General features: G+C 39.1%; 1 protein-coding gene and 2 non-coding genes across 4 annotated transcripts; all 3 read left to right on the top strand.

The window, feature by feature from the left end:
- Window positions 1-5,297: 5,297 nt before the first annotated feature.
- KHDC4 (KH domain containing 4, pre-mRNA splicing factor) lies at window positions 5,298-22,651 on the top strand. 2 transcript variants are annotated; one of them, XR_008682714.2, is made up of 14 exons: window positions 5,298-5,415; window positions 6,178-6,394; window positions 9,157-9,285; window positions 9,630-9,709; window positions 11,144-11,196; window positions 11,446-11,609; window positions 12,859-13,070; window positions 13,618-13,678; window positions 15,602-15,659; window positions 15,899-16,152; window positions 17,856-18,029; window positions 18,969-19,053; window positions 20,404-20,495; window positions 21,382-21,438. XR_008682714.2 is itself a non-coding variant. In XM_055402110.2 (14 exons), exons 1-14 carry the CDS (start codon window positions 5,378-5,380, stop codon window positions 21,579-21,581), a joined length of 1,845 nt encoding a protein of 614 aa, XP_055258085.1. In that variant the 5' UTR covers window positions 5,298-5,377; the 3' UTR covers window positions 21,582-22,651. The 2 variants fall into 2 exon arrangements, 1 of the variants encoding a protein (XP_055258085.1); XM_055402110.2 differs by having other exon boundaries at window positions 18,941-19,053; window positions 21,382-22,651.
- LOC129541892 (small Cajal body-specific RNA 4) lies at window positions 12,396-12,530 on the top strand. The gene has a single exon (XR_008682945.1).
- Window positions 16,846-16,977, top strand: LOC129541889 (small nucleolar RNA SNORA42/SNORA80 family). Its single transcript, XR_008682942.1, has one exon. It is a non-coding gene; the product is annotated as a small nucleolar RNA SNORA42/SNORA80 family (small nucleolar RNA).
- Window positions 22,652-23,870: the final 1,219 nt, after the last annotated feature.

The following is a 23,870-nucleotide window of genomic DNA, read 5'->3' as shown; positions in this document are numbered from 1 at the left end:
TTTTTGGCACGAACTATGTGATGTGTTCATTTAACAGCATTATGTCAAGAGGTGCATGACATCTATCACTTGGATCATTTAGGTAAAGTGGCGTTTGCTAGATTCCTCCGCGGCTGTAAACATGTTATCTCCCTTTTGTGCCTAGCAAGTGTCTTGCGAGGAAATACCTGAGACCATGTAAACATGCCGCTGCCCCTCTGTCTCTGACACTAGTTTTAATGTTCATTGATGGTTCCTGTCTGACTCCACTGTCACTATCATAGTTGCCAAATGGTGATTTTGATGGTGGTTTTAAAGCCATGACCTTTTTCTGACAGTGGTTATTTCTCTAGGAAAATTAGTCCCGCAGGAATTTGTGGCCTGGTGGGAACCCAAGCCTGAATTTTGCCCGTCTCCTCTGCTGCTATTCTAATGGCTTTGTCCTTAGGCCCTTGATGAGAAACCACATTTGAGATGACACAATGTTTTACCTGCAAGTCCATTCATTATTATCCTATGAAAAGTCATGTTTTGGTGGGGGAAGTGTTGCATGGACAAATGTTTTTAAGCAACCCAGATGCTAGGGGTTTCCCCACCTCTTCTTCCAGAAATCCACATTCCAATTGTCAAGAGCCTAGTCACGGCCACTCAGTGCATTAACTTCAGTCACAATAATCTAATATGGCAAGTAATTTGGTATGACCTAAAATATGACAAGAAAAGGTTAATCTTCCTCCACCTGGCCTTTTAAGTAGTTTCAGCCTACAGGGTGAAAGAGTTTTCTCTAACAGGATTACAAAAATGCAGTTTTTGGTTTTTCTTTTTCCTATGCTTTTCATCAGAGAAACCTGGAACAAAATGTTGATCTCTTTTGGGACGGGGCTTCTCCTAAGGCGCTAAAGAATAATCAGCATGGAGTATAATCCCCCCATTCTGCTAACATGGCCTCTGGGGCTTTGCTGTGTCTCCTGGTTTGGCTTTGTCACTGCTGAATTTTCAGTCGGGAATGGGTTAACTGATACCATCCAGTCACAGTTTCACTGAGGGTCTATGATTTGCAAACCCACTCTTTAAAAAAATTTTTGTTTTATTGAAGTATAGTTGATTTACAGTGTTGTGTTAATTTCTGCTGTACTGCAAAGTGATGTATAACATCAGGTATACATATGTATATATATGTATATATATATTCTTTTTCATATTCTTTTCTGTATGGCCTATTGGATATTGAATCCACAGGATACTGACTATAAATCCCTGTGCTATACAGTAGGGCCTTGTTGTTTATTCATCCTATATATAACAGTTTGCATCTGTTAATCTCAAACTCTCAATCAATCCCTCCCCAATCCCTTTCGCAGTCACAAGTCTGTTGTCTGTGAGTCTGTTTCTGTGTGAACCCACTCTTAGTCATCAACTTATTTTCCAATTATACAAACAGCCAAGGCTCCCTGAAGCTAGCTCAAGTGAGGGGAAGGGAGGGGAATCACATTTATTTTAAAAAGATTATTCTTTTATTTTTGTGCCTGGCTGCACCAGGTCTTAGTTGTGGCACTCAGGATCTTCTGCCTTCATTGCATCATCTGAGATCTTTTAGTTGCAATATGTGGGATCTAGTTCCTTGACCGGGGATTGAACCTGGGCCCCCTGCATTGGGAGTGAGAAATCTTAGCTGCTGAACCACCAGGGAAGTCCCAGGAATCATATTTTAAAACTACACTGGGAAACGTCCTGGCTATAAAGGACTTAGCAAAAGTATAGCCAAGACACAACAGAGGCTGAGCTGGGGCTAGACACTCTATTTCTTGAACAGTGGCTCCATTCTCTTTTTGACAGATTTCTCATTGTAAGAAGTCTTTTAGAGGTGATAGTAGATTCTGTTATCTGCTATCTGAACTGTTTTTAGAGGTGATAGCAGATTTCTTCATAGGAAATCTGTTTGGAAAAATTATTCAAAAGCACTCGAGGCAGAAGGTGACACCCCAAAGGGTGCTGGTGAATATACTGGAGACCCTGTGAAAGCCCACTCTCCATCTTTTCTTTTTCCCCATCATAACTCCCACTGCTGTGTGTGAGGACATCAGGCCAGAATGGCAGGATCCAGTGTCATCATTTTCCAATCTGGGGCTAATCTAAATGGATTCAGGGAGATACTCGGGAGGCAGATATGGATGTGTGCCACCGCGATGTGGATTGTAGGCAGAAAGTGCCACTGAAACAATGAGGGAGTGGAAGGTCCCAGGGTCAGGACAGGATGCTGAGAGGGGTCATAGGGTCCAGTCGCATGAGTTTTATATGAATGCCAAGCTTGACAGCTTAGAGTTGGAAGATTACCTAACGCTACCCAGATGAGCACCAGGAAATGCAGTCATTCAGATTCATGTCAGGATTTTTTTTTTTTAACCATGCAGCAAACAGGAAGGAAAAATGACCTCAGCCTAACCTCTCTCACTTTAGAGAGATTTTTTTTCAATTAGCAATATCACAAAGTGCAATAGAATGGAGTGTAGAAAATCAGACTTGGTTGTACCAACAAAGAAATTTTGGGGGGGAAATTCTAGAAGAATTTTAAATAAGTAAACTGAGCATTTGACTTAAGAAACTAGGAAAAACATTAAACAAAATATTACCAAAAGGAGAATATAATGAATAAAAGCAAAATTTTAGGGATTTCCCTGGTGGTTAAAGACTACACTTTCCAATGCAGGGGGTGTGGGTTTGATCTCTGATTGGGGAGCTACGATCCCACACGCCTCACGGCCAAGAAACAGAACATAAAACAGAAGCAATGTTGTAACAAATTCAATAAAGACTTAAAAAAAACCCTTTAATTTGCTATCGATGAATTGATGAACATATCGATGATTAAAACTAAATTATGGATTCTTCAAAAAGTTGAACAAATAGACAAGACCCTGGTGAGGATAAGGAAAATAAAAAGAAAAGGAAAAAGAACAGAAAGAAATAGCCATACAAATGAGATTAAAAGAATAAGAGACCTTTAATCAAATTTTATGCAAAACATTTTAAATTCAAGATAAAATGGATGATTTTTAAATCAGTAAAACTAACTCAAGAAAAGTGAAAAGACAACCTATAGAACGGGGGAAATGTTTGCAAGTCACATATCTGAAGGGACTTGGATTCATAATAAATAATGAACACTTACAACTTAACAATAAAAAGATAAATAACCCAATTTTAAAATGGACAAAGGAATTCAGTAGGATTTTCTCCAAAGGGGATACAGAAATGATGAATATCTATAAACAGATGAGTGGATAAACAGTTGTGGTATATCCATACAATGGAATAGTATTCGACCATAAAAAGGAATGACGTACTGAGGCATGCTACAACATGGATGAACTGTGAGAGCATTATACAAGTGAAAAAAGCCAGACACAGATAGTCACAAATTCTGTGATTCCATTTACATAAAGTCCCAGAATAGGCAAATCCACAGAGACAGGAAGTAGATTAGTGGTTCCCAGTAGCTGGCCAGAAGGGAAAATTGGAAGTGACTGCTTATGGAAGCAGAGTTGTTTTGTAGGTGATGAAAATGATCTGAAAGTAGATAATGGTGATACTTGCAGAACTTTGTGAATATACTAAAAAGCAATGAATTGTACCTTTAAGAGACCCTTTCAAAAAGAGTAAAGTTTTACAGTATGTAAATGATAGTTCAATTTAAAAAAAAAAAAAAGGAAAAAATAAACACAATGTAATTTCAGTCATAATCCCAGCAACACTGTGTTTTGGGGGATAACACAAAGGGAAAACAACTTTTTTAAATTTAAAATTCATTTGTAAAAACACACCTGTCAATATAAGCAAAGGAATGTAGGAATACGGGCTTGCCCTAACAGATATTCCGTGCCGTCCCGTCGCTCAGTCGTGTCCGACTCTTTGCGACCCCGTGCACTGTAGCCTACCAGGCTTCTTCGTCCATGGGATTCTCCAGGCAAGAATACTGCAGTGGGTTACCGTTTCCTTCTCCAGGGGATCTTCCCGACCCAGGGATCGAACCTGGGTCTCCAGCATTGAATAGATATTAATGTAGGCATAAAATTGTTATAACGACATTACAGTAAAAGAAAAAATTGATTCATGCAATAGAAAAGTGCAGAAATATGACACATATAATTTCATATATAATAAAGGTGGCATTTGTATGGAAGGTATATTTATTAAATGCTGAAGGAAAAATATTATTTATTTGACTTTCAAATGAATTTGTATTCTATTAATCCTATGAGATGGCTTCCCTGGTGGCTCAGTGGTAAAGAACCCGCCTGCCAACGCAGGAGAGGTGGGTTCTTTTCCTCAGTGGGGAAAGATCCCCTGGAGAAGGGATGGCAACCCATTCCAGTATTCTTGCCTGGGAAATCCCATGGACAGAGTAGCCTGGTGGGCTATATAGTCCATGGGGTCACAAAGGGTTGGACACATATCAATCCTACCACAATGTAAACGTATTTAAAAAATACCATTATATTTCATTTACTCAATCTAAAGACTCCTTGCTGCTCCACGATACCCTACATGCTGGTAATCTCTCGCTTTCAGAATCAACTCAGCCGGTATCCAAGGGCTTTCCGGATCCCGCCCGGCACTCGGCCAGTTCAACCGTAAGTAGGGAGATCCAGAACACGGTGTTTCATAACAAACGCTGGATCACTCCTCCAACCCTCAGCCGGACGTTTAGTTTCCGTTTCTTTCAAATACCTACGTGTAAGCTCCACCAAGTTGAGCATTCTATCTTCTTCATCTTTGCTTATCACACAGTCCTATTCTATGTAATTGCCCGCGTGCCTACCCCGCCACATTATAACTAACAGAAAGGGAGGACCCGCGGCTGGTTTGTCTTTATATGCCTCGCTCTTAAAATGGGGCTAGGCGCACAGCAGTTGGGAAAAAAAAAATTCTTCGAATAACCTTTGAGAGGAGGAATCGTTTCTATTTTCCTAAACATGTAACTGAAACGTGAAGTTCGTAAAAGTCGTGGGAAAACACTCTTCCAAGACATAGGCTGGGACTCCACAGGAATGTAAGTGAATTTGGGGTAAAACCTGTTTAATTCCCTGACTCATGCGTATTGTCTTCTAGGCTACCAACTTGCCCATAGCAAAGATGAATTCTCTTTGCCCCAATTCTTCCTTAATATGCGGTTTAGCAGCCATCTTTTTCAAGGGCAAGGCGCAAGCAGGAAGGTCACACCCTACAAGCTCCCACAACTCCAGATGCCTTGAAATTAGAGTCCAATAGGAATAGACGTTTACACCGGAACCACTTTGCCTCACGACCGGAAGAGGCTCTGCGTAAGGGCGTTGGGGGCGGAAGTGACGGGAAGGTGGTAGTGGAGTAGTTGGCGGGTGGTTGATCAGACCCGGTCGCCATGTCCGCGGGGAGCGCGACACATCCTGGAGCCGGCGGGTAAAGCTTCGCGGGAGAGGGCATCTCAGGGAGCGTGGGGAGCAGCAGAGGCAGAGGGATGATGGGAAGCAGCGTATGGTTGGAAGGGCCCTGAGGTGGGAAGTGGACATATTGGAGGGCCGGACTTTTGGGGAGAAGGGTGGTTAGCAGGCCTGGAGTCCCTGGAAAAGGCCGGCGGAGATCGGAAAGAGGAGAAAATCAGGGACTTCTGGAAGGCCGATCTAAGGGGGAGGCGGAAACAGGACGTATAGGACAGAGTGGAATCTTAATAGGGATGACGGCGGAGCAAGGAAATAGATTCTGGAACGAGGTTGGAAGAAGTATTTGGGGAAATGTTGCAGAAGTTCTTTCTAAGGAGAGACGGTAATTCCATTTCTGATGGGAGAGTCGAAATTGTAAGGGGAACATGATAGCGGGAAAATAGCGTGTTAAGGCGTCTTGCTGCTGCTAAGTCACTTCAGTCGTGTCTGATTCTGTGTGACCCCATAGACGGAAGCCCACCAGGCTCCCCCGTCCCTGGGATTCTCCAGGCAAGAACACTGGAGTGGGTTGCCATTTCCTTCTCCAATGTGTGAAAGTGAAAAGTGAAAGTGAAGTCGCTCAGTCGTGTCCTACCCTTAGCGACCCCACAGACTGCAGCCTACCAGGCTCCTCCATCGATGGGATTTTCTAGGGAAGAGTACTGGAGTGGCGTCTTAAGGGGAGAAAAATATAACTGAAAGGTTTGATGGGGCCTAATATTTTTTTCTTTTACTTCCGTAGGCGCCGCAGCAAATGGGACCAACCAGCTCCAGCCCCCCTTCTGTTTTTGCCATCAGCGACCCCAGGGGGTGAGGTTACCAGCAGTGGGGGAAGCCCGGGGGGCTCCACAGCTGCACCCTCTGGAGCCTTGGATGCTGCTGCTGCTGTGGCTGCCAAGATCAATGCCATGCTCATGGCCAAAGGAAAGCTGAAACCAACTCAGAATGCTGCTGAGAAGGTATTTGAAGTTGAGGGGACTCTGCTAATTGCAATATTAATGGCGGTTATTTTGTATTCTTGTAATCTCCCAATAATTTGGATGAATGAAAGAGAAAACAGGGATACAGTAATTAAACGTATTTGTATTTGAAATGTATTTAATGATATCTTGTGATTTGTTTTTAGGAGGCAGTTTGATTGAACTTAGTTCACTTAGTTCAGTTTAAATTCTATGTATATAATTATCTAAAGCAGTGGTGTAATATGTTTTTTGATAACATGTACGTTTTCCCTGAAGTCAGAAGAGAAATTCAGATAAATCACGTGGTTTAAATTGTGTCGAGTTAAAAAGCTGTAGATTCAGATATTTAATGACTGCCTAACTGAAGTGCAGTTAAACATGAACTAAAATGATTAATTGATATGTGAGTTGTTTTGCTGTTTTCATACAAATTTGGAAATTATTTGGTCGTTTTATAAAATCCTTGTTATAATTAGAAGCTTACAACTGAAATGGGTCTGAACCTTGAAGCCTTTAATTTATCTTGCTGCAGAATGCAAGAATTTTCCTATAGAATAAGGAGTACAGTTCTCTTTATATTGCTAGAACACGTGCTTTGCGCTAAGGGGGAAAAAACAACCTTGTGACAAGTACGGAGTAGATTATTGTCACCAGTTTATATTTATGGAAAATTCGGTTCATGAGTGGAAAGTTAACTTGTCTTAGATCTGTAAATGGTAGACACAGATGTCTGACTTCAGTGTCACTTCAGACTCTGGATGTTTAGCTTTTGTTTGGAGTTGGAGAATTAAGTTGTTTCAAGACAGCCCATTCCGTTGTAGTTTTCTTGTGAAAAACAATTATTTTGGTTTAATTAAAATTGCCTTCCTTGGTACCTGTGAAGAGTTCTGCTTGAAAACGCAATGCATGAGGTGATGGATATGTTAATTAGTGTGTTTGTGGTAATTATTTCACACTGTGTGTGTATATATCTATATCAAAATGTAAAATTGTACACCTTAAATGTTTACAGTTTTGTCAGTTGTACTTCAGTAAAGCTGGGTGGGCTGGGGAAAGAAAGAAAATGCAGTTCCTTAGCCTTCCAGTTTGTCAATAGATAACATCTATCAGTAGGCCAGAAGCTGTGTGGATGTTTTAATGCTTGAGTTCTGTGGATTTGGTGAAAACTTTTAGCGAATTGGAAGTTTGTTATTCATTGTATTTTTTTGGTTTGAAAAGATTGTGTGAGTCAATTGTTTCCTTCTAAAATCTAGAAGGAAATACTAAAAGCACATTGATGGAGATGGATGCTTGAATGTTAAAATTATTAATATTGATGTTACTCATTTAAACTCATTTTTTTCCTCTAAAATGGTAATTGAACCCAGCAGAAGGCAGCATGGTGCACGAATACTGATTTAGAATCAGAATACCTAGAAAACTTAGAATCCCCAGTTACTGGTTGTAAATTTTAAGATTTAGTTCCTTGGTCATGTTAGCCACATTTCAAGTGCTCAGTCGACGTGTGGATGGTGACACACATATTGGACTGGCATGTGGAAAACAGAAAGTTCTGTTGGACAGCACTGATACGTACCTTTAAAGGCATAAGGATTCAGTGAGATAAGGTGTGTAAATGCATTCTGAAAGTCAGTAAAGGAAAAGAGATACTGTTGAGTCTAGTTTGCTTCCACATTTTAAAAATACTTCATGTGCAAATAAATAATCTGTATTTTACTTTCCTTGTGCTGTCCACGGCAACTAAGGGTTGGGGAACGCTATCTTGAGGTTAAAGGTTTTGAGATAACACTCAAATTCAGCTATCTGGAGTTGCCTGTAGTTTAATTATTTTAGGGGGCCATGTCACATAGCTTGTGGGATCTTAATTCCCCAACCTGGGGTTAAACCCAGGCTCTCAGCAGTAAAAGTTTGGCATCCTAACCACTAGACCAGCAGGGAATTCCCTGTAGTTTATTTTTAAATTTTTTTTATTTATTAGCTTTTTAAAATTATAATTTTTAAAAAAAATTATAGTTGATTTACAAAGTTATGCGAATTTCTACTGTACAGCATTTTTTTCTGTTTTACTTTTTGTTAAAGTATAGTTGATTTTACAGTGTTGTGGATTTGCCCATAGTTTAAATTGAGAGAAAACGGTCAGGTTTTAGAATCTCACTTGTCTTTTCATTCATTCTCTTTGTTCTTCCTTAACAGAGAGTAATGAGATGTGAACTGGATGCAATTTAAGGGTTTCTGAGGTTTCTGTAGGAATAGAGCTTCTTTGTGTTGTGTAGGTCACATTGCGACCCTAGTGTTTGCACACCGGCAGCTTTCTATTACACAGATGAGATGTATGAGTAGTGGGGCTCAGGTTGTGCATGGACTCTACCTGACCCTATATTTTACTATACCTGTAGCTATCTAATTGAGCAGTAGAGCGTCATAACTTGGCCTTTAATTTTCCTTTTGGAGATTGCAGCTTTTAGTTCATAGCGTTTCTGTAATCATATGGTCATAAAAATGCACACAGGGCCAAGGTTACAAAGATATCTAATAATGGCCTTCAAGTAAATTGACTGTACTTGGTGTCATTTTTTGGAGGTTTTGTTTGCTTTTTATTTTGTTTATGACGAATGACCAAGGAATATTTCCAGGTGTGTTTGCTAGGTGGAGGGGATCGGTAAGGAGTTAGTGGCACTTGGGAAGGTGTAGTTCTAAATTGAACAGCAAAGAGATTGTTTCATCATATGAACTTTTTAATGTAATTTCTCCTGTTACAGCTTCAGGCCCCTGGCAAAGGCCTAACTAGCAGTAAAAGCAAGGATGACCTGGTTGTGGCTGAAGTAGAGATCAATGATGTGCCTCTCACGTGTAGGAACTTGCTGACCCGAGGACAGACTCAAGATGAGGTATGGAGATGTTGGGCCTCTGTGGGGAAGGTGGTGGGTGGATGTCAGAAAAACAAGGCCTTTAAACACAAATAGCAGTCAGATTTTTATTAGTGGTTTTGGGTCTACAAAGTCAGGATTGGGTTTAACTGTGGAAGAACTTACTCGTGAAGGTAAAGAAACAGATAGGGGTGAATTCCTTGAGTTAGTTTGAGTTAAAATTTCAGATAATAGGAGAGAACTCACTCCTACATATTGATGGAGTAAATGAATGGGGAAAATGTATATCCTGCAATGTATATCCTGCTGCCTGTCATTGAGCTCAGTGAATTGCCAAATCATCTAATGCATTGTTTGCTTTTTAGATCAGCCGACTTAGTGGGGCTGCAGTGTCAACTCGAGGGAGGTTCATGACAACTGAGGAGAAGGCCAAAGTAGGACCAGGGTATGTATGCATATCCTATACTTTGGGGAAGAGTTGGACATGGGACTCACATTAGCTTCATATTTGTCATTTGTAGGGAATATATGTACATGTTTGGTTAGTAGCTGTACATCCGCGCGTGTACGTGCACTCACTTTATAGCAGAATTTGAGACATCTGAAGACAGATGTAAGAAGTATTGGCAGCTGTTTCTTTCCTTTTGCTGTTTGGTTTTTTACTTGACAATTAATGCTTTTACTGGAGGAAATAAATTAGAGTAAACTGTGAAAGAAGACAGTAGTTGTTAATATTTAATGTATATCTAAATGTTTTTCTATGGAAATATTTCCCCCAACAAGTGGGTTCCTATTTTGTCATAATCTCCCTTTTAGAAAAATCCTTTTATCAGATTCCTTATTACCATTGTGATGATTATAGGCTGTAGGTTGTCCATATAAAGGTTTCATCTCAGTTTAGTTTCATTACTTACATTATCCAGTTTTTGAGGGCAGGTATTCAGGCAGTGCAACATTTTTCATATTGGCTGAAACTAAATATAATTAAGAGGCAAAATTTGCTGTCTACCCCAAGCTCAGGCTGTATTTTAACCTTGCATATGTGCTGGTTGCTATTTTAAACATTTTTTTTCTTTAAACACAGTTCTATTTTGCCTATAGCTTTTTATTAGTATGGTTGTTGATCACTTATTTTTAATTATTATTATTGTTTTGTTTTTTTAAAGATTTGTTTATTTTTGGCTGTATTGGGTCTTCATTGGACTGTAGTTGCAGCAAGCAGGAGCTACTCTTTGTTGCGCTGCATGGGCTTCTCATTGTGGTGGCTTCTCGTGTTGCAGAACGTGGGCTCTACGTGCATGGGCTTCAGTAGTTGCTGCCCACCAGCTTCATTGCTCCGCAGTGTGTGGAATCTTCCCAGACCAGGGACCGAACCCAGGTCCTCTGTATTGGCAGGCATATTCTTAACCACCGAACCACCGAGGAAGCCCCATGTTATGTTTAGAGTCTAAAGAGATTTCTCAGTTGGGTGTGGACCTTTAAAGAAATGTGCATGTATATATATGCCACCACTCTTGTCATATTAGGTTGGATAGCCAAGAGCCCATTTGTCCATAACTTACTAGACAGCCAACAGAAAGAAATTCTGTTCTCAAACATTGGGTTATCCAGAAGACTAGAGATTAATGTTCATGACCCTATAAGAGCATATTTGATCCCTGTATGGGCCCATTTACTTTAAGCAGCCAGCAAAGTGTATTCATTCGCCAGCTATAAAACCATGTTCTTAGAAATTTTACTAGCAGCAGCCATTTTCATGTATATGGTCTCCTTTACTTATTTAGAAACATTTGAGTGATACAGATTAGGTTTGGTGAGCCGTTTGACCCCTTTGCTTGTGACCAGCTTGCTGTCATCATTTTAATATTCCTCTTTATAGGGATCGTCCATTGTATCTTCACGTTCAGGGCCAGACACGGGAATTAGTGGACAGTAAGTAATTGTTTTGACTCATAGTGCTTTTTGTGAAGAGCAAAGTATTATATGTAATAAGTTGGCAAACTGTTTGTTCCTGGTGGCTTATTCTACTCTTTTTTTATGAACTACTCATGAATATATTTGGGTAATCTATAAAATGGATTAAAAACACAAGTAACTGAGGATTGGCCTGTGTTTATCATTGTTTTTATCTGTTCGTTCATTTATTCAGTGTCGTACCTTACTGTCTGTGTTTTTCCCTAGGAGCTGTAAACCGAATCAAAGAAATAATTACCAATGGGGTAGTCAAAGCTGCAACAGGGACAAGTCCAACTTTTAATGGTGCAACAGTCACTGTCTATCACCAGCCAGCACCCATTGCACAGCTATCTCCAGCTGTTAGCCAGAAGCCTCCCTTCCAATCAGGGGTATGTTTTATGGAGAGATCATTAACAGTGTTATCATTCCTATAAAAATGATATATGCCAAATACTATAGGGAGTATGAAGAAAAAAATAAAACCCTGAAGTTCCAACCTAAAAGTTACCCCCATTGATATTCCTATTAATGGACCATTTAGGTTACCGAGAGGTAGTGAACATCTGAACACACATCTCTTTATACTGATACATTCTAGATATCAACTTAAAAAAAATGCATAACATGAGAGTTGAGAGTTAAGTTTTATTTGGGCCAGTATGAAAACTGTAGCCTGGGAGATAGTGCCTCAAATAATTCTCAGAGACTGTTCCAGAGAGATAGAGGGGAAGGACAGTATATGTGATTTTGGTAAAATGGGAGTACATGTAATTAAACATGTTTATTTTTTAGAAAGTTCTTCTAGTCTCATAAAGCTGCTAGTCACGAGAAATAGTCATAATCATAAAGTATTTTAGTGCTTTTCTAGGTACAAGGAGATGTAAAAATTAGACTCATAGAATCAGCTCTTGATAGCTAGCTATCTCAAGACCTGTCCTGCCAGTTTTCTGGGAGTGCAGGAGTGCCTCATTTCTATTTTCCACCCTGAACGCCTTTCAGAGGGTATTGAAGGTCAACAGTGGCAGCAGCACATGATTTAATCCTTGTAGAGGGAGATGGCAAGCACGCATGGCAAGTGCCAGTTTGTGGATGACATAGAAAAGGGACTGATGGATCAAAGAGTACACTTATTGTGCATTTTGAAATTAGTGGTTTGGTTTAAATTAGTAAACTTAACTGGAGGACTAAGAAGGCTGAGTCTGATGAAGCAAGACTCTGCTGATACAATCCTCCTAGAAAAAAAGGGTTGGAGAGAGCAGCCCTCCGTGTATTATAGAATATCACAGGGTTGACTGTACTACCCGACATTCTACGCCAGTTTTACAGGAGACTGTCTTTGCTATTTCTTATACGGTAAGTGGATATACTTACTCAGTATTGAATCTTGGGTTTTCACTTCTTAAGTAGATTTCACTGAACAGAGTAAGATGTTAATGTTGTAGGTATGTACATGGAATATGTAGTTTGTGTTTAAGCAACTTGATAGGGTTTATTTTCTAGGTTCATGGTAGGAATTACAGGGGGGTCTTTATTCTGGAAGTGATTGAAAGTATCTGGAAGATTATTTTGCCTAATAATTTTCAATTTTAGGATTTATTAATGTACTCCTTTAATTAGAGATATTCTGTTCTTCTGCAGATGCATTATGTTCAAGATAAATTATTCGTGGGTCTTGAACATGCTGTGCCCACTTTTAATGTCAAGGAGAAAGTGGAAGGTCCAGGCTGCACCTATTTGCAGCACATTCAGATTGAAACAGGTGCCAAAGTCTTCCTACGAGGGAAAGGCTCAGGCTGCATTGAGCCAGCATCTGGCCGAGAAGCTTTTGAACCTATGTACATTTATATCAGGTATGGATGGATAGGGCCAAGGACATTTGGATACTTGTCAGCTGATCAGTATAGGCAGAAATGACTCAAGAGGAGCAAGAGAATATGAGCTTAATAAGTAGTAGCATTAGGAACTTAAGTAAATAATAGCAGTAATCACTTTGTAATTAATAAAAAAGTGGAGGTGTGATTAGATTTTTTAGTATTTACATCTTTGGGTTTTATAAGAGTCTGTGATCATAAAATGAGCTGCAGTAGGCCTGAAATAACTTTCATTTAAACCTATGACAATACATTTTAAAATAATTTTAGTGATCTTTAAATAGGTTTTGTTTATATCAAGAAATACCGATACTCAAAGAAGGAGACCATAACATTTGTGGTAATAATATTAGTTATATCTTGAAGGGTTTAAGGACTATTTTTGTGTTTCTGTTTTGTGATATTCAGAAACTTAGATTTGTGCTACATTGACTATACTGCATTTATAAAACAGCATACAAAATGGAAGCCGAATTCTGTATCTTTTTTCTTTCCTTCAAATTTATTGGTTCTTATGTCTTTACAGTCATCCCAAACCAGAAGGCCTAGCTGCTGCCAAGAAGCTCTGTGAGAATCTCTTGCAAACAGTAAGTTATATTTATCTGTCTGAAACTCATTTAGAATATCTACTGCCATCTTGGACTCTGTCTTAGCTATTTTTCTACCTGTATGAGTTTCCTAGGCCTCCCATATCAAATTCCCACAAACCAGATGACTTAAAACAACAGACCTTTATTCTCTCATAGTTCAGGAAGCCAGAAGTCCAAAATTGAGGTGTGGGCCAGCTTGGTTCCTTCTGAAGGCTCTCAGGGAGAATCCATTCCATTCCTCTCAACTAGCTTGTTAATAATTAACCTGAAGTCGTTGGCATTCTTTGCCTTGTGTCAGCTTAACTCTGCCTCCATCTTCACCTGGCCTTTCCTGTGTCTCTCTTATCTCCTCTCATAAGAAGGAGGGGATTGATTTTACGGTCCACTCTAATCCAGCTTGACTGCAACTTAATGATCTCCATCTGTAAACGAAGTCATATTCCAGTGTTCTTGGCAGACGTAAATTTGGTAGGGGGTTGGAACAACACTTCAAACTACTGCATTATTCCATCAACTGATACTCTCTGTAAAGAAGTTAGACTCCCCTAGCCAGGGTCACTGTTGACTTCCATTTCTTCTTCAGGAGCTATTTCAGTATGACGTTTCCACTATATAGTATCACACAGTCTCAGTGTTGTCAGTTATTTAAATACCACTGTTAATCCTGGTCAAGTTGTTTATGATCTGAATTCCAAATTTAATATTAGCTTTAGATGAAGTATGGGTTGAGTTATCATAGTTGAAAACCATTTATCCTTTGGGGTATCCTTTGGGCTTCTTTTACTATCCATTCTGTTTATTCTATAATCAAATAACCAGAAGTTAAAATAAACCGTAGGTTTTTTTATAGCACCTAAAGGAAATCAGGTTCGAGGGGTTGAATATGTTCAGTCTTGTGTAATTTGGTAATTTAAGGAATTTGGTATCAGGCATCTCAGGATGAAGTTGTTATTTTCTTTGCTTTGGTAAGGTAACCTGATTTACCAACCCTTGTATCATATAACCTCCTTGACCAGTTCCTCATCTTTTTCTTTGTTGCTACTTACTAAGTAGCAACAAAGTTGGACTTAGTAAGATCCTTATAATAAAGAACTGGATAGAAGAGGTAATAAACCTTCATTAAACCATGAGCTCCTTGAGAGCAAATTACCCAGTAAATAAAAGAATGAATGGTTTCTCTACAGTTAAACAGAAAACTTAGAAATATCTTAACTGCTTAATTTCTGTGGCTCTGTGAATGATTTTCTACCCTAGAATTAGGTCAGTTTGGGGAGAGGGGTTAGGATGCTCCCCTCAAATTGCTTCCCTGTGGCTCAGCTGGTAAAGAATCTGCCTGCAATGTGGGAGACCCGGTTTGATCCCTGGGTTGGGGAAGATCCCTTGGAGAAGAGAAACGCTACCCAGTCCAGTATCCTGGCCTGGAGAGTTCCCGTAGTCCATGGGGTCGCAAAGAGTCGGACATGACTGAGCGACTTTCACTTCATTTACGTTGCTCCTGATGTCCATGTCCCCAAAACCTGGGTTAGTAATTTATTGGTGTGCCTTATTAAAATTAAGAGTGTGTGTGTGCTCAGTTGTGTCTGACCCTTGGTGATCCCATGGACTGCAGCCCACCAGACTCCTGTCTGTGGGATTCTCCCTGCAAGAATACTGGAGTAGGTTGCCATTTCCTCCTGCAGGGAATCTGTCTGACCCAGGGAATCTAACCCATGTCTTCTTCATTGGCAGGTGAATTCCTTACCACTGAGCTACCTGGGAGGCCCCCAAATTTAGATTAAATAAGTCTAATAAATTTGATTGAAACATTGATGGAAATGTTTTGGCTTCTAATTTGCTTTGATCCTAGAATTATATATCCTTATATATACTAAGTGAATTGAGACTGTTCCATATTGATTTTGTTTTCCCTTCACTTCTCAGGTTCATGCTGAATACTCTAGATTTGTGAATCAGATTAATACTGCTGTACCTTTACCAGGTGTGTATGTCTTGAAGTATTTAAAAAATATTTTGGTAGTGATATTAATGAATAAAGTAAGATACTCGAAGTTAAAGTAACTGTGCCAGGGCACTAATAATATTCACTTTTTAACTTAGGGTAATTTGGAAAGCCATTTGTGCCTCAGTAGTTTTCTTCCCTAGAGATTAAGTTTAATATTCAGCTAAAATGTCTCATTCTGCTGCAGCTGATTAAACACTTTTTTTCTTCCCCCTCAGGCTATACACAACCCTCTGCTATAAGTAGTGTCCCTCCTCAGCCACCATATTATCCATCCAATGGCTATCAGTCTGGTTACCCTGTTGTTCCCCCTCCTCAGCAGCCAGTTCAACCTCCTTACGGAGTACCAAGTATAGTGCCACCAGCTGTTTCTTTGGCACCTGGAGTCTTGCCAGCATTACCCACTGGAGTTCCACCTGTGCCAACACAATACCCGATAACACAAGTGCAGCCTCCAGCTAGCACTGGACAGGTAGGATGCCAGGATATGAAATAGGAGACCGTTGAATTAGGAAAAATTGGGGCAGGGAGGGGGTGGAAACGTGGTAGTATCATTCAGAAGCAATTGGAATTCAAGGTGTTTCTCCCTGTGTTCCTACCATCGAACTACCTGAATACTTTGAAATAGTGTATACATGTGTATATTTATCCTAAAGTTTACAGTTTTATAACTTTTGCCACCAAATGCTACTTCAGAGCACAAGTTGTCGAGCTTTTCACGAAGGGCTGGAAGGTAAATATTTCCAGCTTCCTGGGCTGTACAGTTTCTGCCATAACTACTGCACTCTTGATGTAGCGGAAAAGCCATCGCTCCACTGGGAAATGGGTGAACATGACCATGTTCTAGTAAAACTTGATTTACAAAAACAGATAGCAGGTCAGAATCATAGTTTACCTGTCCTTGGCTTTGCAGTGTTAAAGTTCTCATGGATTAGGGCTGGCATACCACACTCATCTAAATGATTGGAACTGATTTGCTAATCTTAGAAGAAATATATACAGGTGTTCTAGGCCAAGAGGTATGTGAGCCTCCTAAATGAAAAGATTATAAATGCTGGTATATATTTCTCAAGCTAGGAAAGTAGAATTTTAGGAAAAGAATAAGTCGCCAGCTCATTTAGATTGTGTACCCTTCTTCTTAGAGGCAGGGGAAAGACTAATGAAAGCATGGTAATGGATTTATGGCAGGTCTTCCTCTGTGGGCCTCTCATAGTGTACCCATGCCAGAGAAAACAGCCTCGAACCATTGCCCAGTCTCTACCTGTGGGCTGTGAGCACTGAAAGCGGCTGTACAGTGTGAAACCAAAATTGGGCTTATGAACTCAGTTCTGTTTGTGGTTCCCCAGTTGTAATTATTTCACCTTATATTTAGGCAGAGCTATAGTTCTGCAGTTTTGAGCCACATTCGCTTGTAATTGGGAAGCAGTATAGCAGAATGGTTAAGAGTATGGGTTTAGAGACGGACTGGCAGGGTCCATGATGCTTCCCCATTTTTGAGCTGTGTGATCTTGGCAGAGAACTTAATCTATCCAGGCTCTAGTTTTCCTTGTATATAAAATGGCATAATCATTATATCCAAGAGTTGCAAGGATTAAGTAAGCAGTCAATAAATAAAGTCAATAAAGCTGTTATTAATGAAAGTTTTATTTTTAGAAGTGCTTGTTTTCTCTAATATATCTATCTTTTCCTTTTCGGAACAACCTCTTAAAACTATTATACTTGTTCTTGGCATAGTTTATCAATGGAAGTGATAGATGAAGTTGTATTTGCCACACAAGCCTTAGCAGCATTTATGATCCAGAAAGAGCTAATTACATTGATTAAAGGGCTTTAAATAAGAGAATGTTCTTGCTTGAGAACTTCTGAACTAAGTAAGTGACTGGAGTGTCTATTGTTTGTTCATGATCATGTTTGCTCCTGATGGCAAAAATGTGCAACAGGTTTTTCCTGAGAGTTCAAAACATTGTAGAGTTTTTCAATTTCATGTTAGCTGCCATGAAGGTAGGAAGACTCAGTGATACAGTTACCACATTATACTTGCAAGAAACTTAGGACCAGAAGATGAAAGATTTATATGCATCATATTGATCACTAAAGTATATTGTAAACATTCTTTAGTTATTTGTTAGTTGGGCATTCTCACACTTTTTCCTCCTTGGTTTGTTTTGGTCCCAGAGTCCGATGAGTGGGCCTTTTATTCCTGCTGCTCCTGTCAAAACTGCCTTGCCTGCTGGCCCCCAGCCCCCACCCCAGCCCCAGCCCCCACTCCCAAGTCAACCCCAGGCTCAGAAGAGGCGATTCACAGAGGAGCTACCAGATGAACGAGAATCTGGACTTCTTGGATACCAGGTTAAATAAAATATCCTATCTTACTTTTCTCATCTTATCTTACTGTATTCTCCCTTTAAAGAAAGATAAGTTCACATCTGTGTCAACTGTCCTCCCAGTACTAGGATTTCTGCATTCTGGAATCCATTTAAATAAGATATTTATCCTTAGGGATTAAGTTAAACCAAGAGTGATTCCCTTTGGGTGGGTTTTGTCTTTGGGTCAGTGTGATAAGAGAATACAAAGCTTTCCACCTAGAGAAGTCTCCTATGACTAGCATCTGGAAGTTCTGTAGAATTCTGCACTTCCTCTTTATACAGCAGACTCTTGAAAGCCTCTTACAGCTTGTAGTGAAATGAGTAGGGAAGAACTGGTACTTTACCAATAAATGGTTTGTATTTAAAACCTTGGCACTGTTCTTTTTCTCCCTGCTAAACAAGAGGGTGGTGTCATTCTCCAATTTCTACACCCCTGTAAAAACAATAGCCAGAAATGCAGTGATTCTTTGCATGGATGTGATTATAAACTCATTCACTGATGAGTCTTTTTGATTATTAAAATACATAGTTTTGGTACAGTCTTGTTTTATCCGGAGAAGTACTTTGCCAGAATCCTCTGAAGCATTCTTTGAACCAGACGTTCTTTGGACCTTTTTTGTAGTTTATAACTAGATTTATACAGACCAGTTAAGTCATAGATAATTGAAAACATAAAGACATAGCAGAATGAAGCACAAAATCTCTGGCCAAGTCCTACAGAGAAAAGTGATAGTCTGTGCTCTGAGTATAGTTAACTCCGAATCCCAGAGAGCTATGTAGTACAGCTCACTGCGGTTTATCAGAAAGATGAGGCACTTGACAGTTACGTTAAGGAGCTAAAGTCAATACAGCAGTTGTAGATTTGCTAATGCCACTGTATTTTTCTGCTCATAGCATGGACCCATTCATATGACTAATTTAGGTACAGGCTTCTCCAGTCAGAATGAGATTGAAGGTGCAGGATCGAAGCCGGCAAGTTCCTCAGGCAAAGAGCGAGAGAGGGACAGGTAAGTTAGTTGGAACATAATTATATGGATACGTTCATATGTCATTTTTTTTTTTTTGCAACATTAATGTGAATAATGATCGTTGCTACGAGCACCCATGTTAAACTGAAATGAAATCATTTGGATCAAATCTCCTGTTCATTGTAATGGATGCCATAATGGAAAATACGATGATACCCTTTACACAGTCTTAGAATCACTTATAGTCAGCCTTGAATAGTTCAGTACTTGATTATTCAGGTATCTGCCTTTACTTTTTTTGTCTGTGTCTTAGCCATTTTCCTAAGGATAGACGGTAAAAGAAGTATTACACAGTCAAATCATTTTTGCTACTTAGAATCATAGAATATCATGGATGGAGGTACTTGAATGAGAGTCCAGCCTGCCACCCAGTGCTTGGATTCTCCTCTCGTATATTATGTTAGCCCTCACAAGATGGAGCTGGTTTTTATCACAACAGTTCATTCTTTCATATTCATTCATTCTGTTAATTCTTTTTTTTTTCATACTTTAATTCTTGATGCATCATTTTATAAACTGCCTAGAATATGTGCTGTGATTGGCAAATCCCATTAGGGATATACCATGTTTTACAGTAGTTGAAAGTATACAAAGGCATATTCAAACACAACAGTTGGGACAATTACTTTCAGGTCATGACAAAGATAATTTGCATTGGAAAAACCTCTTTTTTTTCCTTTTATTTTGAAGTATAGTTTATTTACAGTGTTGCATTAGTTTTAAGTGTATAACAAAGTGATTCACTTGCTGTACATACATATTTTTTTATTCTTTTCCCTTTGAGATTATTCCATAATGTTAAATATAGTTCCCTGTTACAACTTTAATTTATATTTATTTGCTCATTCTATTATATCCTTATATAATATAGTTCCCTATTACATTCTATTATATCCCTATTACATTCTATTATATCCTTATATAATAGAATGAGCAAATAAATATAAATTAAAGTTGTAACAGGGAACTATATTTAACATTATGGAATAATCTCAAAGGGAAAAGAATAAAAAAAAAATGTATGTACAGTTGTTATAATCTTACAGCTTTTGTTTTTGGCTGCACTGCATGGCTTGTGAGATCTTAGTTCCCTGACCAGGGGTTGAACCCAGGGCACTGGCAGTGAAAGTGTTGGGTCCTCGCCACTGGACTGCCAGCAAATTTCCTAATCTTAGAACTTGATAATCGCTTGAAGAATAGGGTGTCAGGTAGAAAGGGTTGAAATTAATGGTTAAAATGAACTTTATTTGCAGATTGTATTGTTACTCAACTTCTTATCTACTAGAAAGGTTGAATGTGTCTGAAAAATTATTTTTAACTTTTTAACAGGCAGTTGATGCCTCCACCAGCCTTTCCAGTGACTGGAATAAAAACAGAGTCTGACGAAAGGAATGGGTCTGGGACTTTACCAGGGAGTCATGGTAAGTAAGGTGTAGCTGGGGGAGAAAGGAAATGGCTAAGACTGGTCTTAAGCTATTAGTTTTCTAATCTGATATTCATTTAGGTTGACTTATTTAGGTGTTTAATCCAACCTCTATAATCTGTTGGCTAATGAGAATACTTTTTTTTGTTTGTTTATAAGGACATCATATAGTTACACAGCCTTTTATTTTCAACCGACGTGTGTCTAGAAAAGAGTCAGTCGACTTACATTTTATACATAGCATCAGTGACATTTAGGAAAAAGTAATGATTGGTAGGTCATTTCAAAATTTTGTTGTTTTTGTTGTTTGAATACCTGGAGGTAACCTGATGCAGACTTAAAAGATTTTTGTGTTGGGAGCTGAGCTACCTCTCACCTTATATCTCTTATTTATTGGTTGGGAATGGTCAACCAGTGTCTTTTTTAAAAAATGTTGCTTCTTAGTATCTCAGAACTCTAAATTTGGAGAGGTCCATAAATGGGATCATTTTTTTTGTTCTTTGCCTATAGTCATAAAAATGAACAGAAGAAAATACATTTTTTTCTTTTCTTCTTTTCTTTTAACTTTTTAAAGGTGAAATATTAGACTCCAGAGACTGACTTGCTAACTTTCCTTTTTTTTTTTCTTTTTTTTTTTTTGTGTGTGTGTTTCTTTTTTCTTTCTCTGTTTTCTTACATGGTTCTGGTGGATTCACATTTGCTGATGCTGGTGCTGTTTTTCGTGTGATCTTCAACGTTTTTGGGTGACCATTGACCCTGTGACCTCAAAATGGTGTCCAACTAACCACAATTAACATCTTTTTTTTAATTAACGAATTTATGGTATTATCTTTTTTTTTCTTCTTGGTGGGGAATGGGGTTGGGGTTATTTTTCTCTCTTTTAGATTATCCAGTCAAGAAAATGAAAACTACAGAGAAGGGGTTTGGCTTGGTGGCTTACGCTGCAGATTCATCTGACGAAGAGGAGGAACACGGAGGTCATAAAAATGCAAGTAGTTTTCCACAGGGCTGGAGTTTGGGATATCAGTATCCTTCATCACAACCGAGAGCTAAACAACAGATGCCATTCTGGATGGCTCCATAGGCAACAGTGGAGCAGAGATTTGAGCCTTGGTGACTCTAGCAATAATGCATGCATTTGATTTAAATAAGACTCTGGGGCCTGTGCGGGGAACCATCTTGGACTTTTGCAGAAGTCAGTGATGGGGGGGGAAAAAGTGATGAGTGTTCCCTTTCTTAAAGGGTTTCCATTCTTTTTTTAAAAAAATCCTTATTTCTGCAGTGGCATAGCATCTGTTAAAATTTACTTAGAATCACAAATTTGTCTCAAGCGTTTTAACAGTTGGTGAAATGTGCTTGTTTAACAGGGTCATTCCAGTATACCCTTGACCTGGTCCAGCCTTTTCCAAATGAATAGCCCCTATTCTGACATAAAGCAAGTTTTATTTGTATTTTACTACTGTTGTCAATTTTGATAATAACTGGTTCCAAACAAAGCCTTGCTATTTATTAGTGGGGAAATGATTTTAAGACCATCCTTTCAGTATTTAAATCTAAAATCTTCCTCATCCCTATTTCATTTTTTGGATTCTTTGTTTTGGAAAATGCAGTTTTACTAATGCAGAACTGTTGGATATAGCTGAATCCTGGGATATTGAAGGTTTTTTTCCATTGGGATGATCCAAAGCTGGTAACTTTCAGGCACTCTTGTCTCAGATAGCCATTGCTGTTTTTACTGCCCATCTAAACTTCTTGTCTTCAACTGGGTCTGAGAAAATTACTTGATCAAAAGCTGGTCAGAACTCATCACAGAAATGACATCCAGTGGTCTGTCTCTCTTGAGAACTGGTTGCAGCTAAAAATAGAGAGATTTGACTGCTTGGAATAGAATGGTGGACTTAGTGACTGAAATTGCAACTTGTCCTTTTTCTTGGCATTACAGGTTTTGCCAAAAGAACTTTTTTGTATCAAATATTGATGTGTGAAAGTGAAGGAGCTAGTCTGCTGAACCAGGAGTAGTTTGAGATACTGAACTGTCGTTTTTGCACATTTGAATACTTTGCAGACTGGCTTTGTATAAACGTATCCTCTGGTTTCCTATATGTTGTAAATATTTAGATCATAATTTCATTATAAATAAATGTATAAATATTCTGCTTGTGGTTTCTTTGTTCTTTATTCCACAACCCATCCATATGTGAAAATTCATAACCTTTTTTACTCGTGTGTTTTAGTAGCTCAGTGGTGTCTGACTCTTTGCAACCCTGTGGGCTGTAGCCTGCTAGGTTCCTGTATCCGTGGAATTCTCCAGACAAGAGTACTGGAGTTGGTAGCCATCCCCTTCTCCAGGGGATCTTCTTGACCCAGGGATCGAACCTGGGTCTCCCTCATTGCAGGCAGATTCTTTACCGTCTGAGCCACCAGGGAAGTCCCAACATAATGATATTATAGCTGTATCAGAAAAATACATACATAGACCCAAAAGTTTGCATGTAGTTCCAAAAGTTTTATGACTGTACAAAGTAAACCCTTAAAAATTCAAATGAAAATAGAGGGTTTTTATGATGGATATTTTCCACTTTCATATTGTTGTCCCCCTTTATGAACATGGTTAAAGGTACTGAGTGAAGGAAGCATTTTTAAAGGAAATACAAATTTTTCTTGGAAAAATCTGCTTCAAAAAGAAGAAAGGGTGCAAAAGTTGCAACAGAAAAATTTCCCAGTGTAGTTTGTGCTACCTACAGGTGAATATAGTTGATAACTCCTTTATCTGTGCTGTATTTAAGGCCACCTGAAAACTCTTGAATTATCATTTCCTGTGGGAAGGCATTATATTCCTTAAAAATTAAATTTCTAAATATTTCACATTTGCTTAAAATATGTGAAGAAATCTCATTAGTCTAAGTAGTTGTCTTTGAGACCTGGTTGTCTCAAGTCATTTAAGAGCCCAAGTCATTGCTCTTGTCCATTTGGGGAAAGTTTTGTTTTTCTTCTGTTAAGCCTTAAACTTGATCTTGGTCCTCTTTTGGGGAGGATTTGGTGGGTGCCCGTTTCCTTTGTTTACCCATTATATTTGGCCAAATTTTTTTACATACAGTACTGGGTAAGTTGTTACTTGTTTTAATGCCTTTGTTCAGTTCAGTTCAGTTGCTCAGTCGTGTCCGACTCTTTGCGACCCCATGAATCACAGCACGCCAGGTCTCCCTGTCCATCACCAACTCCCGGAGTTCACTCAAACTCATGTCCATCGAGTCGGTGATGCCATCCAGCCATCTCATTCTCTGTTGTCCCCTTCTCCCGCCCCCAATCCTTCCCAGCATCAGAGTCTTCCAGTGAGTCAACTTGTCGCATGAGGTGGCCAAAGTATTGGAGT

The sequence above is a fragment of the Moschus berezovskii genome, chromosome 4 (assembly GCF_049115385.1).
Source record: "Moschus berezovskii isolate FMDL1 chromosome 4, NW_MosBer_1.0, whole genome shotgun sequence".
Classification (NCBI taxonomy): Eukaryota; Metazoa; Chordata; class Mammalia; order Artiodactyla; family Moschidae; genus Moschus; species Moschus berezovskii.
The sequence above is the reverse complement of the archived record's forward strand: the minus strand, read 5'-3'. Positions and strand labels throughout refer to the sequence as shown.

Coding starts and splice junctions, on each gene's coding strand:
- KHDC4 (XM_055402110.2), top strand. CDS start 5,378: ATGTCCGCGGGGAGCGCGACACATCCTGGAGCCGGCGG. Junction 9,710..11,143: donor AAGGCCAAAGTAGGACCAGG/GTATGTATGCAT, acceptor TCCTCTTTATAG/GGATCGTCCATTGTATCTTC. Junction 11,610..12,858: donor AGCCTCCCTTCCAATCAGGG/GTATGTTTTATG, acceptor GTTCTTCTGCAG/ATGCATTATGTTCAAGATAA.